Source organism: Pelodiscus sinensis, chromosome 4, assembly GCF_052426305.1.
Source record: "Pelodiscus sinensis isolate ZL-2025 chromosome 4, ASM5242630v1, whole genome shotgun sequence".
Classification (NCBI taxonomy): Eukaryota; Metazoa; Chordata; order Testudines; family Trionychidae; genus Pelodiscus; species Pelodiscus sinensis.
Window position 1 is genome coordinate 10,001,947 of NC_143055.1, and position 14,114 is coordinate 10,016,060.

Below are 14,114 nucleotides of genomic sequence, written 5' to 3' on the forward strand. Positions count from 1 at the left end.
ATGTTTTGTGATCTTGGCTGCCCTGCAGGCATGCACCCCTCTCCTTTCAAAGCTTTAGGAAGTATTTGACAGCTGAGTGAGTTGTTCCATTTGGGGAACAAAGAACAAATTATTGGAATGCTTCTGTTCTGCCTTGCACAGAAAGGCAGCAGCAGGCAGACTGCGGCTACAGGAGGAAGGCTGGAGAAACTGCTGTGTTGCTTTGACATTCCTCAGCATGGAGAGCTCACAGAGATATGTGGAAAGCATAGGGACGAGCTCTGCCTCCCCACAGTACTGCACTATGGGATGCTTACCCACATGGCTTTGCTCTTAACTGTTGACAGGGTGCTAACAATGTTACCATGAAATGTTGTCAATGGTAGGCAGAAAAAACTGGTTTGACCTGTTTTCACTTTTGGCGACTTTTGCATGTCGACATCACTATTGTTGACAAACCGTCCCAGTGAAGACATAGCCTGAGACAGCAAAGGAAGATGAGCAAGCAATAGGGAGAGAGTAGTAGGGAAGACCTTTGGTTCACAATTCACAACCACATCTTCTGTGACCATAGTTCAAAATTTCTAATGCAAACTATTAAATTCCTGTTATATGAGGTGTTGCAGGAGCTTCTTATGACCTCCATATTGTACGTGAAAATGCAGTTCCTCATAACATTTCTGTAGAAATACATGATTTTTACTAGAACTGCAGTTGAAAAGTGTGTTTCCATCTGTGCCAATTAATCAATACCTGATTACAGCTGCAGAACACTAACATGTCTTGTGGTTGGTGCGGGTTGCAATATATATTGTGATGTTAAGCAGGAACTGGTGAATGTGATGCTCTTGCCAGTTGATATAGTTGCAAACAAAGGGTTAGTAAACTTTTTTTACAGACAGCTTGATATGGCTAGTCTTTAAAAAAAATTAACAATCTGTTAGAGCCATTAATCTCCTGCTGTGGCATTACCTTCCAGTTTCAGGATTAGACATTTAATTCTCTACATGACTGTAAGTAGCGCAGAGACATTTGGTTCTAAGATTGTTATACAGCAATGAAAAGCATCATTCTGGAATGCCCAGTTAGAACTGTGAATCAACAGTGATAAAGTAGACCCAACTAGTGCTTAGAAAAGAAGAGCCTTCGGCTCTGAACAATAGTAACTTACACTCTGCACCATAAACTGACTACATTGATCGTATTCAGTGAGGAATCAAATGTGACTTGTAGTAAACTGTTCATGATTTTAAAAGAATATTTGCAGACTTTGTTTACAAGCCTGGTTTTGTCTGACACATCAGTTTTTAAATTTGATTTGATTAACTTTGCATGTAATATACTCTGTTTAATAACCATGATTATCATGTATATGCCACCCTCTATTCGTAAGTAGTACTTTATCTTGTAATTAATAGAAACCACCCTCATTTTCAGGCCACCCTACATTTAAAACAAGGAGGGAAATTTTAATACAAGTCATAGCTTCCAAATCACTGCACAGTACAGTATTTGCTTCTGTAGATGATCACAGGATCAGATGAGCTGTCGATCTTTGGTTAAGTAATTTCCCGTAGATTAATCTTTCCTTATGCTATCATTTTATGTGCCCATTTAATTACAAGGGTTTTTTGCATTTTCTTTTGAAAGAATGGGATCCAGACACAACTTTAAATACTCTGCATTACTGAGCCATCACTTGTGCTTGGCTTTGCTGCAGTACCTAGAGGAAAATACAAGATTAGCTTTTCCAGGAGTTGTTTACATTGATAAATAGCCCTAATTGGATACAACAGACTGGTAGTGCTGAGCTAATACCTTTAAATGTCTTGTCTTATGCCATTAATATTTCCTTGTCATGCACTTGTTTAAGCTATTGAAAGAATGGCTTATGTTCCTACTCTGTCACATTTAACAAATGGTTTTGTCAAGTCATTCTTTATAGCCTGTGTTGATGGATAGTTAAACTTGTGGTTTCCTGCATATATAAAATCTGTTGTCTGCACCATTCAACTTCTATGCAAGGGCATCCAAAAATTCAGATAATCAATTTATTAAGAAACTACAATGCCTGTCTACATAGGGGTATAAAAATATACTACTCACAGCTATGAATATCACCCTGACATCTGTGAATAATAGCACACACATATAAATTTAGTACAACCTCATTTAGTTTATCAAATCATGCATGATGCAGAAAGATAATATGGTTCAGTTTTGGTGACTCTGGACTCAGGGTCCCAGTATGCAGATCTTATAACAAGTTAGATGTTCATTACAAAATAAGCAGATTCTGTATTCTCAGTAGTAAGGTCCAATTTGCCATCGTTTGATTATCTCCTTTTTCATTGACATCCAATGTGCATTTTAAGAGTACAGATACCTGATACTACCAATGAAAGTCAATTGTGTATATTTAGACATTCTTACAGTTGTAATCTGATATGCCCAAAGAGCATCATGGCATAGTTATAACAATTATATTGCATAAGCCAGAGTAAAAACTATATTGTTCATACCTTAGATCCCAAGGTCAGAAGGAACCACTGTGATCATCTAGTATGACCTCCTATGAAACACAGGCCAGAGAACTTCCACAGAATAATACCTAGAGCAGAGCTTTTAAAGGAAAAAAATCCATTTTGATTTTAAAATGGTCAGTGATAGCCCTTGGTAAATTGTCCCAATGGTTAATTACTTACACTTTATTTCTAGCTGAAATTACTTGCCTTCAGTGTGCAGCCATTGGATCGTGTTATGCCTTTCTTTGCTAGACTGAGTACTTGTTCCCTATATGGATATTGATTTATTGGTTGTAATCATAGAATCATAGAATACTAGGACTGGATGGGACCTCGAGAGGTCATCGAGTCCAGTCCCCTGCCCTCATGGCAGGACCAAATACTGTGTAGACCATCCCTGATAGACATTTATCTAACCTACTCTTAAATATCTCCAGAGATGGAGATTCCACAATCTCCCTGGACAATTTATTCCAGTGTTTGACCACCCTGACAGTTAGGAACTTTTTCCTAATGTCCAACTTAAACCTCCCTTGCTGTAGTTGAAACCCATTGCTTCTTGTTCTATCCTAGGAGGCCAAGATGAACAAGTTTTCTCCCTACTCCTTATGACAACTTTTGAGATACCTGAAGGTTAGGTACCCTTAATCTTCTCTTTGCTAAGCTAAGCTTTGAGGCTATGACTATAAGGCAATGAATACCTCCATTTAAATTAGGGATGTGAATGGTTAATCAGGTGAGGCTTACTGGTTATGGTTATCTGATTAGGGCAGAGAGCGGCTCCAGCCCTGTGGGGCCTTCCATGGGCAGGGACATGCCAGCCCGCCTGGGGCAGCCCCCTTCTGAGGTGGGCTCGGTGCAGGTGCACCAGGCAGGTCAGGCCTGCCACGGATGGAGGTTGCTGGAGCAGGGCTGGAGCAACCCCCCACCTACAGTGGAAGACCCGCTCCAGCTGCCCCCATTTAATTAGCTAACTCACTAAGCATAATGTTTAACTAGTTAACTAATTAATCAGGATTTTACATCTCTAATTTAAATCAATGAGAGTTGGGCACCTAGGTGCTTTTGCAACTCCCACTGGGTCCCCATCTGCTCCTTTAAGCACCTAAATACCTTTCAAAAATCTGTCTGATAGTGACTGCAGACATGTCAGCCTCACAGGGCATGTTAGGCTTTGTGATGCAATGCGGTATCACCTCCGCTTTCAGGTTTTATTTTATATTAAGTGTTCAGTGCTTTAATAGTTTGTTTGTTTGCTGCTGTAGGATCTATGAGCGCCAATCAGAACCCTGCTGTGCTAGTCACTATACAAACACAGAACAGTCTCTGCCCCCAAAGTACTTACAATAGAAATATAAGACAACGCAGGGACACAGTGACACCACTTGTGCACATGATAGGCAGTGGTCATAGCATGGCAGTTGGCTAACAGCTGCCGAGTTTTTTATTTATTTATGAATTTTTTTTATAATTGTGCTGAAGCACTTGAATCAGCGTGGCAGGGCAATATAATACCGCAATTCCATTGCCTTTAAAATGATTCGGTTTTGTTAATGGTGCTTGCATTTTCCATACTAAGCAATGGATGGACGGGGTTACCAGCAGTATTTTGGTTCAGCTTTCCGCTTTGAAGAAAAGCCTCCCATAGCCAATGGAGCTGAACTCCAGATGGGTTTTGAGTCATCTTTTTTTTATTGCAGCTACCAATGGAGTAATTATCTGTGCAATTTTGAGTATTGATAGGACCTCAGCTAGTTAAAGCTTTCTAGTATAGATTACAAAATTGAAAGATTACCTTAATTGACCTTCAGTCTACCTACAAGATGTATGACTTAATGAGCCTAATGTCTGTTTGGACCTCCCGGCTAGATGGATCCCAGCCTAGCGGCTTTGAGTTTGCAATTTTTCATTTTTAATAACAATTATACCAAAAGCTAGCTTAAGGAAATATGCTAAAATACATCTGTTCTCCATGCTATCATAGAGCATTTAAATCTCCAAGAAGAATTATTTAAGATTTCAATCATATTTTGTGGCATTTTGCAGATATTAGGAAAGTTTGATATTGATTAGTAGTTTTCAGAGTGGCTGAAGGTAAATTTGTACCATTATTCTTAAAGTAGTAGGATTTTTTTCCCCAAACATATGTGTATTTTTTGTAATGGAAGAACAGGTGTTTATTCTTTAGTGGCTTGTGTTTTTTTCATTAGCAATATGACAAGTATATGCAATATTTTGCATATACTTGTTAATCCTGTCTATATACTCTAGGAAAGCATTTTCAGATTGTTCAACTAAAGATTTGCTAATAAAAATGAGACATCATGCATGTGCTAAGTGTAACAATGAATGCAAACTTTACATGAGGTATGGAAATACAATGGCCGGTACTTTTAAAATCTACATTTAGACTACAAAGTAAGTGACCTGACGTGACTTTTAAAAGTGTTTGGTAGCCTTGCAATCCCTTATGTGTATAATACAGATTAAACCTGTCTAGTCTGGCACCCTTGGGACTTGACCAGTACCAAACCAGAGAATTTGCCGGACCACAGGAGGCCAATATTGTTTTGCAGCGTACCCAACACTTCCACTTCTTTCTGGGCCAATAGAGGACATTTAGGGGTAAATTAGAGGTAAATAATAGCACAGAACAGTGATAGCCATGACTGGTAGCTGTAAAGAAAAGTTACAGGATCACAGAAAACATGGCCATACCTATGAAAAGTGGACACTTGACTAACTAAAATCATTGCAAACGATTGATGTTTCCGGATCAGAGAGTTCTGGATTGGAGAGTTTCAACCTGTACTTGTCCACCTGCGTTGTCCCATTAAAGTCAGTGCACTAGCTTGAGTGAGTGAGGATTGCAGAAATAAACCTTTAGTTATAGACATTCAAATGCTACCAAAAATCCCCCCTCCCAAATGCTACAGATCCATAAATACTACTCTGCACCCCCCAAAAATATTTGTACAATGTTGAGTTCTGAAAGATATACTCAACTCTAACTGGCTGATCAAAATGCTGGAAATGTGTATTGATAAATTTTCAGTTACTTACAGCTGCACTTTCTTTTAATACAGCTACGGAAGGCGGTGATGGATCATATATCTGATTCATTCCTGGAGACCAATGTCCCATTACTGGTTCTAATTGAGGCTGCAAAGAGTGGTAACGAGAAGGAAGTGAAGGAATATGCTCAAGTTTTCCGTGAACACGCCAACAAGTTAGTTGAGGTAAGTTATGCGGTCGGCAGAATTAGAATGGATTGCCTTGTGAGATCAAGGACAATGATAAATTAGCCAAAATATTGTGGGAATTTGGGATTTTTACTTGGGATGGTTATTTAGAATGTTGAGCAACTTGGGGGTTTTACTTGGACTGGTTATTTAGAAATCTGTTGAGTTGTTAAAATGACTGGCAGGGATAGGTCTGTGCTTTACTGTAAGATTAAATCATCTGAACATGTGTCATGCAGTATTTCCCAGGTCTTGTCAATAATGAAGAACAACAAGCAGATTTCAGCTAAACTTCACCAGCAGTGCAGTATAGTAGGCTGTGTTTTATATGAGGCATGAAGCCAAATAGACAAATAGTGTGTTGTAGCTGACTCTAATTGCTTAGAGAACATATTAGATTATGATCAGCCTGTCTAGTTAAAATACTGAAAGCATCATAAAATGGGTAATACCTTAAAGCTGTCCTTCTCTCCAAACCTGTATGTGTATATACAGATAGGCTACGTCTACACTGGCAGCTTCTTTCGCAAGAACTGTTTTGTGGAAGACTTCTTGCGTAAAAAGTGTTCCACAAGAGCGCGTCTACACTGGCATGTGCTTTTGTGCAAGGTTGTCCATAGCAGTGTGGACGCTCTCTTGCACAAGGAAGGTCTGATGGCTATTTTAGCCATAGAGGTTTCTTACACAAGAAATTCATGTTACCTGTCTACACTGCCCTCTTGCACAAGAGCTCTTGCGCAAGAGGGCTTATTCCTTGTGGGGAGAGGAATAACTCTTCTGGAAGAAGCCCTGTTTTCTGATGCTAGACTGTACATTTAATTGTGCAAGAATGTGCATACAGTGTAGACACCAGTCAAGTTTTTGCACAAGAACAGCTGATCTTGCACAAGAAGCCACCAGTGTAGACGTAGCCAATATGTGTGTAAATATATATGTGTGCATTGTGTATATTAGTATACATACAAACTGGGTTTCTCCATGTCATTTTTCTTTCTATAAGAACACTTTGCAATGATGGCAAACTGTGACTGGTTTCAAGGATAATAATGATTTTACTTTGCTTCTTGAAACTCTTTCAAGTTACAATTTAAAGAACACATAACAGTCAGGAACCTGGACACCTACTGTACACCTATTAACCTGTATAGTACATTTTTTCATCAAAATTTGCTCTCCAGAACAGATTAAGAACTATGAAAATATGTACTTTCTTGAGCATACAAATACTGATTCATGGGTTGTATTGTTATTATTGTATGGAACTATTAACTTCTCTTTACTAGCACTGTTTTCGAGACCATGCAGCTCATAGCAAATTCATGGACTTATATTTTAATTAAAATTAATTCTTGGATAGTAAAGATTTGACTAGGAATATTGGGATATGATCCTGGAAAATGTTGTTTCTTAAAAACTGTAATCACATATTTTGCACTGGTTAGTTTAAATCGAAAGTAACCCATGTAGGGTATATCTACACAGCAACATTATATCAGATAACTTAAGCTGCATCTATACAGCAGGAAGTTATTTTGAAATAATGTTGACATATTGTCTAGCTGGAAGACTTCTTACTCTGACTCCTGTAACCCTCATTGTATCATAGAATCATAGAATACTAGGACTGGAAGGGACCTTGAGAGATCATCAAGTCCAGTCCCCTGCCCTCATGGCAGGACCCAGTACTGTTTAGACCATCCCTGATAGACATTTATCTAACCTACTCGTAAATATCTCCAGAGGTGGAGATTCCACAACCTCCCTAGGCAACTTATTCCTGTGTTTAACCACCCTGACAGTTAGGAAGTTTTTCCTAATGTCCAACCGAAACCTCCCTTGCTGCAGTTTAAGCCCATTACTTCTTGTTCTATCCTCAGAGGCCAGGAAGAACAATTTTTCTCCCTCCTCTTTGTGACACCCTTTTAGATACCTGAAAACTGCTATCATGTCCCCTCTCAATTGTCTCTTTTCCAAACTAAACAAGCCCAATTCTTTCAGTCTTCTTTCATAGATCATGTTTTCTAGACCTTTAATCATTCTTGTTGCTCTTCTCTGGACTGTCTCCAATTTTTTCACATCTTTCTTGAAATGTGGTGCCCAGAACTGGACACAGTACTCCAACTGAGGCCTAACCAGCGCAGAGTAGAGCTGAAGAAAGACTTCTCATGTCTTGCTCACAACACACCTGTTAATGCATCTTAGAATCATGTTTGCTTTTTTTTGCAACAGCGTCACACTGTTGATTCTTATTTAGCTTGTGGTCCACTATAACCCCTAGATCCCTTTCTGCCGTACTCCTCTTAGACAGTTGCTTCCCATTCTGTATGTGTGAAACGGATTGTTCCTTCCTAAGTGGAGCACTTTGCATTTGTCCTCATTAAACTTCATCTATTTACCTCTGACTGTTTTTCCAATTTGTCCAGATCATTTTGAATGATGACTTTATCTTCCAAAGCAGTTGCAACCCCTCCAAGCTTGGTATCATCTGCAAACTTAATAAGCATACTCTCTACACTGATATTTAAATCGTTGATGAAGATATTGAACAGAATTGGTCCCAAAACAGACCTATGCAGAACCCCACTTGTTATACCTTTCCAGCAGGATTGTGAACCATTAATAACTACTCTCTGAGAACGGTTATCTAACCAGTTATGCACCCACCTTATAGTAGCCCCATCTAAGTTGTATTTGCCTAGTTTATTGATAAGAATATCATGCGAGACCATATCAAATGCCTTACTAAAGAGTTGGTATACCACATCCACTGCTTCTCCCTTATCCACAAGACTCGTTATCCTATCAAAGAAAGCTGTTTCAAAATAAGCTACGCAGTTGAAGTAGCTCAAATTGTGTAGCTTATTCGACGGAAGCCCTGCTGTCTAGGCACACCCCTAATTTGTATCAGGAACTTGCACTTATTTTTTAAAAACTCTAGGCTTGATTCTAGACAATACAGGGTGCCTACTCCTTTGCGCTGTGTGCCAACATCTGCAGTGGGTGAAGAAGAAACTCAGCATCTTGCAGGGTTTGGTCTTTGCATTTAGATAAGCATGTATATTATTGCTATCCGATGACTAGCACAGTAGCAGTGAAAAAGAAAATAGCCTCTAGTACTTTCATTTTAATTCTTCAAATATTGCAACTGTGTTATGAATCTGTATCTATGATCATATTACACTGATCATTTTTGTACAGTGCTACTTCTGTTGACTATGTTGTATTTCATTCTTGATGACAGTAGAATGAAATACCATAGTATGTACCAAACTGAATAGTAGCCTCATAGGTATGAGTAACATAGCAGCCCCAGTCTCAATACGGAAGACATGAGGCCAACAGCAGAAATTTTAAAACAGACAGGGTGTTTTTTTTTAAGAAATGGAAACTAGATGTAAAACAAAAAGCAAAACACAAAAAAGTTAAAGTCCACTGTTTTCAAAAAGTGTTGCACAAATTAGGTGCCTAAATATAGGTTTGGGAAGCCTAATATATCACTTGAATTTGGGAGCTAACTTTAGACATACATTTTTCAAAAGAAATCTGAGCCTGTATTTTAGAGTATTTGTCTATACTCCAGTAACTCAGAAAAGGATTTCTTTACGCCTTGCTTACCCATTTCGATTTTTCTCAGCTATTGGGGCAGATCAACAGAGCTCTGACACTTTTTTACACCAGATAAGGATCTTTTCCTTAGCTTTTAGACAGTGCTTGAGTCTCGAATATCCATCTCAAACCTGCAGGGGATTTTCTTCTCTGCAGGCTAAGTGGCACTGAAAAGAAAACAAGTTTATGTTTTAGAGGCTTCCTTCCTGAAGGACAAGTAGAATTCTGAACCCCAGGTGTGTTGGTTCATAGGAAAATATGCTCCAATAGAACATGTCAATTTGAGATAATGGTTTACTGCCCATGTACAGCACTACAGTCAATTAAAATGTTCTTCTCATTTCTATTTAGAGAAGCATAATGCATGTCATAGCAGCCAAGCGTCTGTGCTTGCTTGTCTCACTTATTTTTCAAATGAGAAATAGATTATACCTGCAAAATATTATATTTAAGCTGGTATTTTAATGATCTGTAGTCAAATGATTAAGGAGCTAAAGATTCCCTCACAGGCAGAGGGCCAATGTCACTGCTGGTGTAGAGAATCACAGCTTCAGTGAAGCCACTGGAGTTGTGCCTATTATCAGAGAGAAGTTTGGCACCAGGGATCTGAACCCAATTGCACCTCTACAGTCTCAGTGTGTGACTCTGGAGCCTGATCCTTGATTACTTACACATCCCATTGACTTGCATGGGAGCTTGGGGGTACGTGTAGAATGCAGCATCAGAAGAAGAATCCATATTTTCATAACTCTCTATAAGGCGCAAATGGTCCCGTTTTTACAAATGTGCTCGTGTAAGTGTGACATTTTTGGTAGACATTTGGCCAGCCAAAGGGCATGTATAATATACTTTCTATGTATTCTAGTACCTTTCTAAAAGATATGTTGCAAGTTCTGGACTGATATAAATTGCCTTTCTTCAAAGATGCATAACTGGCTGGGTTACTGTTCTCAGAGAGTAGTTATTGATGGTTTACAGTCAAGCTGGCAGGGCATAACACATGGGGTTCCTCTCCCCGTCTACTTCACAGAGACAATGAACTACACTTTTTGTTTGGAAACAACAAACTCTATTTTTATTGTTGGGGTAAATGTAACTGAAGGACTAGGGAAAGAACGTGAGAGGGGGAAAGAAGATAGCGGAAGGAGGAGGCGGGGAGGGAGGTTTAGGAGTGGGGCTGGGAGTGGTGCCTGCATCGGGTGGTGCCACCGCCTTGTGTACAGGGCACTCAGCGGCCATGGGGGGCGGGGGTTGGAGAAGAAGCTTGAGGGGTGGGAGCTGGTGTGGGAGCAGCCACCAGGTGGTCGATGACTGTATGGAAGGCCGTGCAGTTAGATCGGCCCTGCTGCAGCAACTCCCACCAGGTGTCACGGCACAGCTGGAGGTCCTCCTCCAGTCTCTGGTCCTGCTTGTCTATGGAGCACTGCAGGGCTCACAGGGCAGCAATATGCTCCCTCTGGAGGTCCTTGTGGGCTCTCCAATATCGGCAGATAATGGAGGGTCAGGAGGATGGCACAGGAGATGGCTACTGCTCCCCTCTTGCAGCTGGTCCAGCTCTGGAGAACAAAGAAAAGGGCAGTTATTCTGGGGAACACCGTGCATGAAGCATTGCCCTCGTCTCTGAGCCGAGACAGAAAAGTCTCAAGTCAGACAAAGGCTATGTGCCTTGAGCAAGGCCATCTGAGGCTTAGACAGTGGGCCCTTTCCTGCAGGGTCACATATGTCCCGGGGGGAGCCTCACTACTCCCACATCCTGGGGACAAGCAGGCATGGGAAGGTGCCAGCCAGACTGGGAGCCTGCAGGCAGGAAGGTGGCCACAGGACGGCTGGACTTCCCTCCATGCCGTGCACACGCCGGGTCCGGCGGTGGTGGCATTCCACAGGGAGAGGGTTTGTATCCCTGGCTGCTGGAAAAGAGAGGAGCAGGGTGTTGGGGGGACGTGTGTATGAGCGGCGCATGCTCCTATGCCTCACCGCACTGTCCCCAGGAGCAGATGTTGCCCAAAGAGTGCAAGCTGCGTGCCCCGGACTGGCATTTCACATGTACCCACGTGCACAGGCTCCTGCGCGATCCCCAGGCTGAGAAGGCCAAGTGAGGAGCACACAGCTGCCCCGCGCCTGCCACCACTTCCACCCATGTATGTCTAGGGAAAATAATGGCACTCACCTGAGGGGCCTCTCCCAGCCTTGAACGATGCCCAGGAGACATCCTGGGAGGGGGATATTGGCAGTAGGGTGAGCACAACATCCTGGCTGGCAAGCATGGAGCTGGTGCTGGCCTTCTCCAGCTCCTGCTCCTCCTCACTGCCTCTGCCCCCCAAGGAGGGTGACAACAGGTGTCTCTAGCCCTGAGTCCACAATGAGAGGATAGGGGAGGGACTGGTGTGTGGAAGCTGCACATAATATGGGCAGGGCTGCAGTGCCACCCTGGAGGGGGAGCAGTGCTCTATGGCCTTGGCATAGGCCTGCCTGAGTTCTTTTACGTCCATGCGCACCCACTCCTGGGTGTGCCTGTGGCCCTTGGTGGCCAGGCTATCGACCATCCGGCCATTGACATCTGCATTCCTGCATCTGGTGTGGAGATCCTGGAGGTTTGCCTCCTCTCCCCAGACCTCAGTGAGGTTCAGAGTCTCCTCACCAAACCAGGAAGGCGCACACCTCGTACATCTCTGGACAGGGTCGGGAACTGCCTGGGGCAGTGCTGGCAGCTGTGCTGGGCTCAGCTGGAGCTGTGGGCTCAGCCATGGCAGCAGAGAAGGCTGTGCAGGGTCCTTCTATATGGCATGATGAGAGCAGGCCCTGGTTCATGCCGCAAGCCCTTTCTCTTATGCCGGAAGCTTTAAGGGCTGCAGGGGGAGGGAAGCTATAGAATTCTGATGAGTGCAGAGAAAGCAGAGGATTTCAAAATAACTCTGGCTGCCCTGTCTACATATGACCTATTCTGAAATAGCTATTTTGGAATAGGAGTTATTCCTTGTAAAATGAGGGTTAGAGAATTCGAAATAAGATGCCCGTTGTTTTGAACTTATTTTGAAATAACCGGCTTGCTGTGTGGACGTTCACTTTGTTATTTTAAAATAACGCTGCTGTGTAGATGTACCCTTCGAGTATTGTGTCCAATTCTGGGCACCACAATTCAGGAAGGAGGTGGAGAAATTGGAGAAGGTCCAGAGAAGAGCAAGAAAGATGATTAAAGGTCTAGAGAACATGACCTGTGAGGGAAATAGGGTTGGTTTAGTTTGGAAAAGAAAAGACTGAGAGGGGACATGATAGCAGTTTTTAAGTAGCCAAAAAGCTGTTACAAGGAGGAGGGAGAAATATTGTTCTCCTTAACCTCTGATGATAGGATAAGAAGCAATGGGCTCAAATTGCAGCAAGGGAGGTTGGGAGGACTTGCTGGGAGGTAGAGTGCAGGAGTAATGTGGGTGTGTGGGGTCTGGGTGAGAGGGAGGCCATCAAGCTGGAGCACCAGCTCCCCAATGCTTGGGGGAGCCCCTAAGCCTCGGGGGCTGGATCCAGGCAAGCTAAGGCCATAGGTTCCCCAGTTCTGATCTAGATGGTACTTGGTCCTTCCATGAGGGCAGGGGACTGGACATGATGACCTCTTGAGGTCCCTTCTAGTTCTAGTGTTCTATGAAAGATCTTCCCTAATATCCACCATAAAAGCCTGTGTTAAGGGCTGCATTAACTATTTCTGCCCCTCCTCCTTTTATGAGGGAGTGGGACAACAGTGTACCTTATTTGGGAATAGTAATCTTCAAATGGCTTTCCGCTGCCTTCTTTACCTTGCTTTATTAGTGATGATCTTACCAACTATAAATAGCTATACCTAATGAGAAACTAATATTTTCCTGAAATGCAGGAATCCCAGCATCTAATATTAAATAACACTAAGCAAGGGGAAATGCTTGTCAAGTTTCCAAAATGTTTGCCCTTTTTCAATGCTTGTGCATTTTTCTAAACTATTTTGCAGAATCTGGTTTTATTTCTTGGGACTTATATACCCAGCCGGTGTAGATACTTTTGAAAATCCTTCAGGCATCTACATATCTTTGAAATATTATCCTTGGGAAGCCTAAATCCCTTTTTTGGAAGCAGCTTAAACACTTAGAGCTTAAGTCTTATGAAAAGTCAATTGGATGTAGACTCCTAAGTGCCCAAGGCCTTGTCAACATGGAGCAGAAGCATGAACCAGAGGAAGGTGAATTCTAAAGCACACCAATGTGCTGCAAACTAACTGGCTCAGTAGACCATGCTGGTATTCCCTACTTTATGCAGGCCAGTTAGGGTACATCTACACTGCACACTTATTTCGAAATAAGCTGTTTTGGAATAGTTATTCCGAAATAGCATGTCTACACTGCAGGGAAGCCTCAAAATTAGTCCAAGGCAGGCTTTCCTAATGTAGACGTGCTATATCGATTTAGAGCCCCAGGAGGCACTGGGGGGAATAACTTAGAAGGGCCATGGTGAGGGGCTATTTCAAAATAGCAGAAGTGGAGCATCCCCACACACCTTATTTCGAAATGGCTATTTTGGAACCGGCGTTATTCCTTGTAGAATGAGGTTTACAGATTTCGGAATAAGCCGTCCGTTATTTTGAAAAGATTTCAAAATAGCGAAATGGCTGTGTAGACGCTCGTATTGATTGCTATTTCGAAATAACACTAGTTATCTCAAAATAACAGTGCAGTGTAGATGCATCGCTAGCATGCAACACAGTGTGTTTTAGAATTCCCCGTCTTCCAGTGCACATTGCTGC

The 14,114-nt window shown here is 42.0% G+C and overlaps 1 protein-coding gene across 4 annotated transcripts in view; it reads left to right on the plus strand.

Moving 5' to 3' along the window:
* Positions 1-14,114, plus strand: part of CTNNA2 (catenin alpha 2) — a 781,078-nt gene that overhangs the window by 617,798 nt on the left and 149,166 nt on the right. For all 4 annotated transcript variants that reach the window (XM_075930970.2, XM_075930969.2, XM_075930972.2 and 1 more), the window contains one exon: positions 5,591-5,743. In XM_075930970.2, coding sequence (XP_075787085.1) covers positions 5,591-5,743 — 153 coding nt within the window. The remainder of the gene's footprint in view (positions 1-5,590; positions 5,744-14,114) is intronic.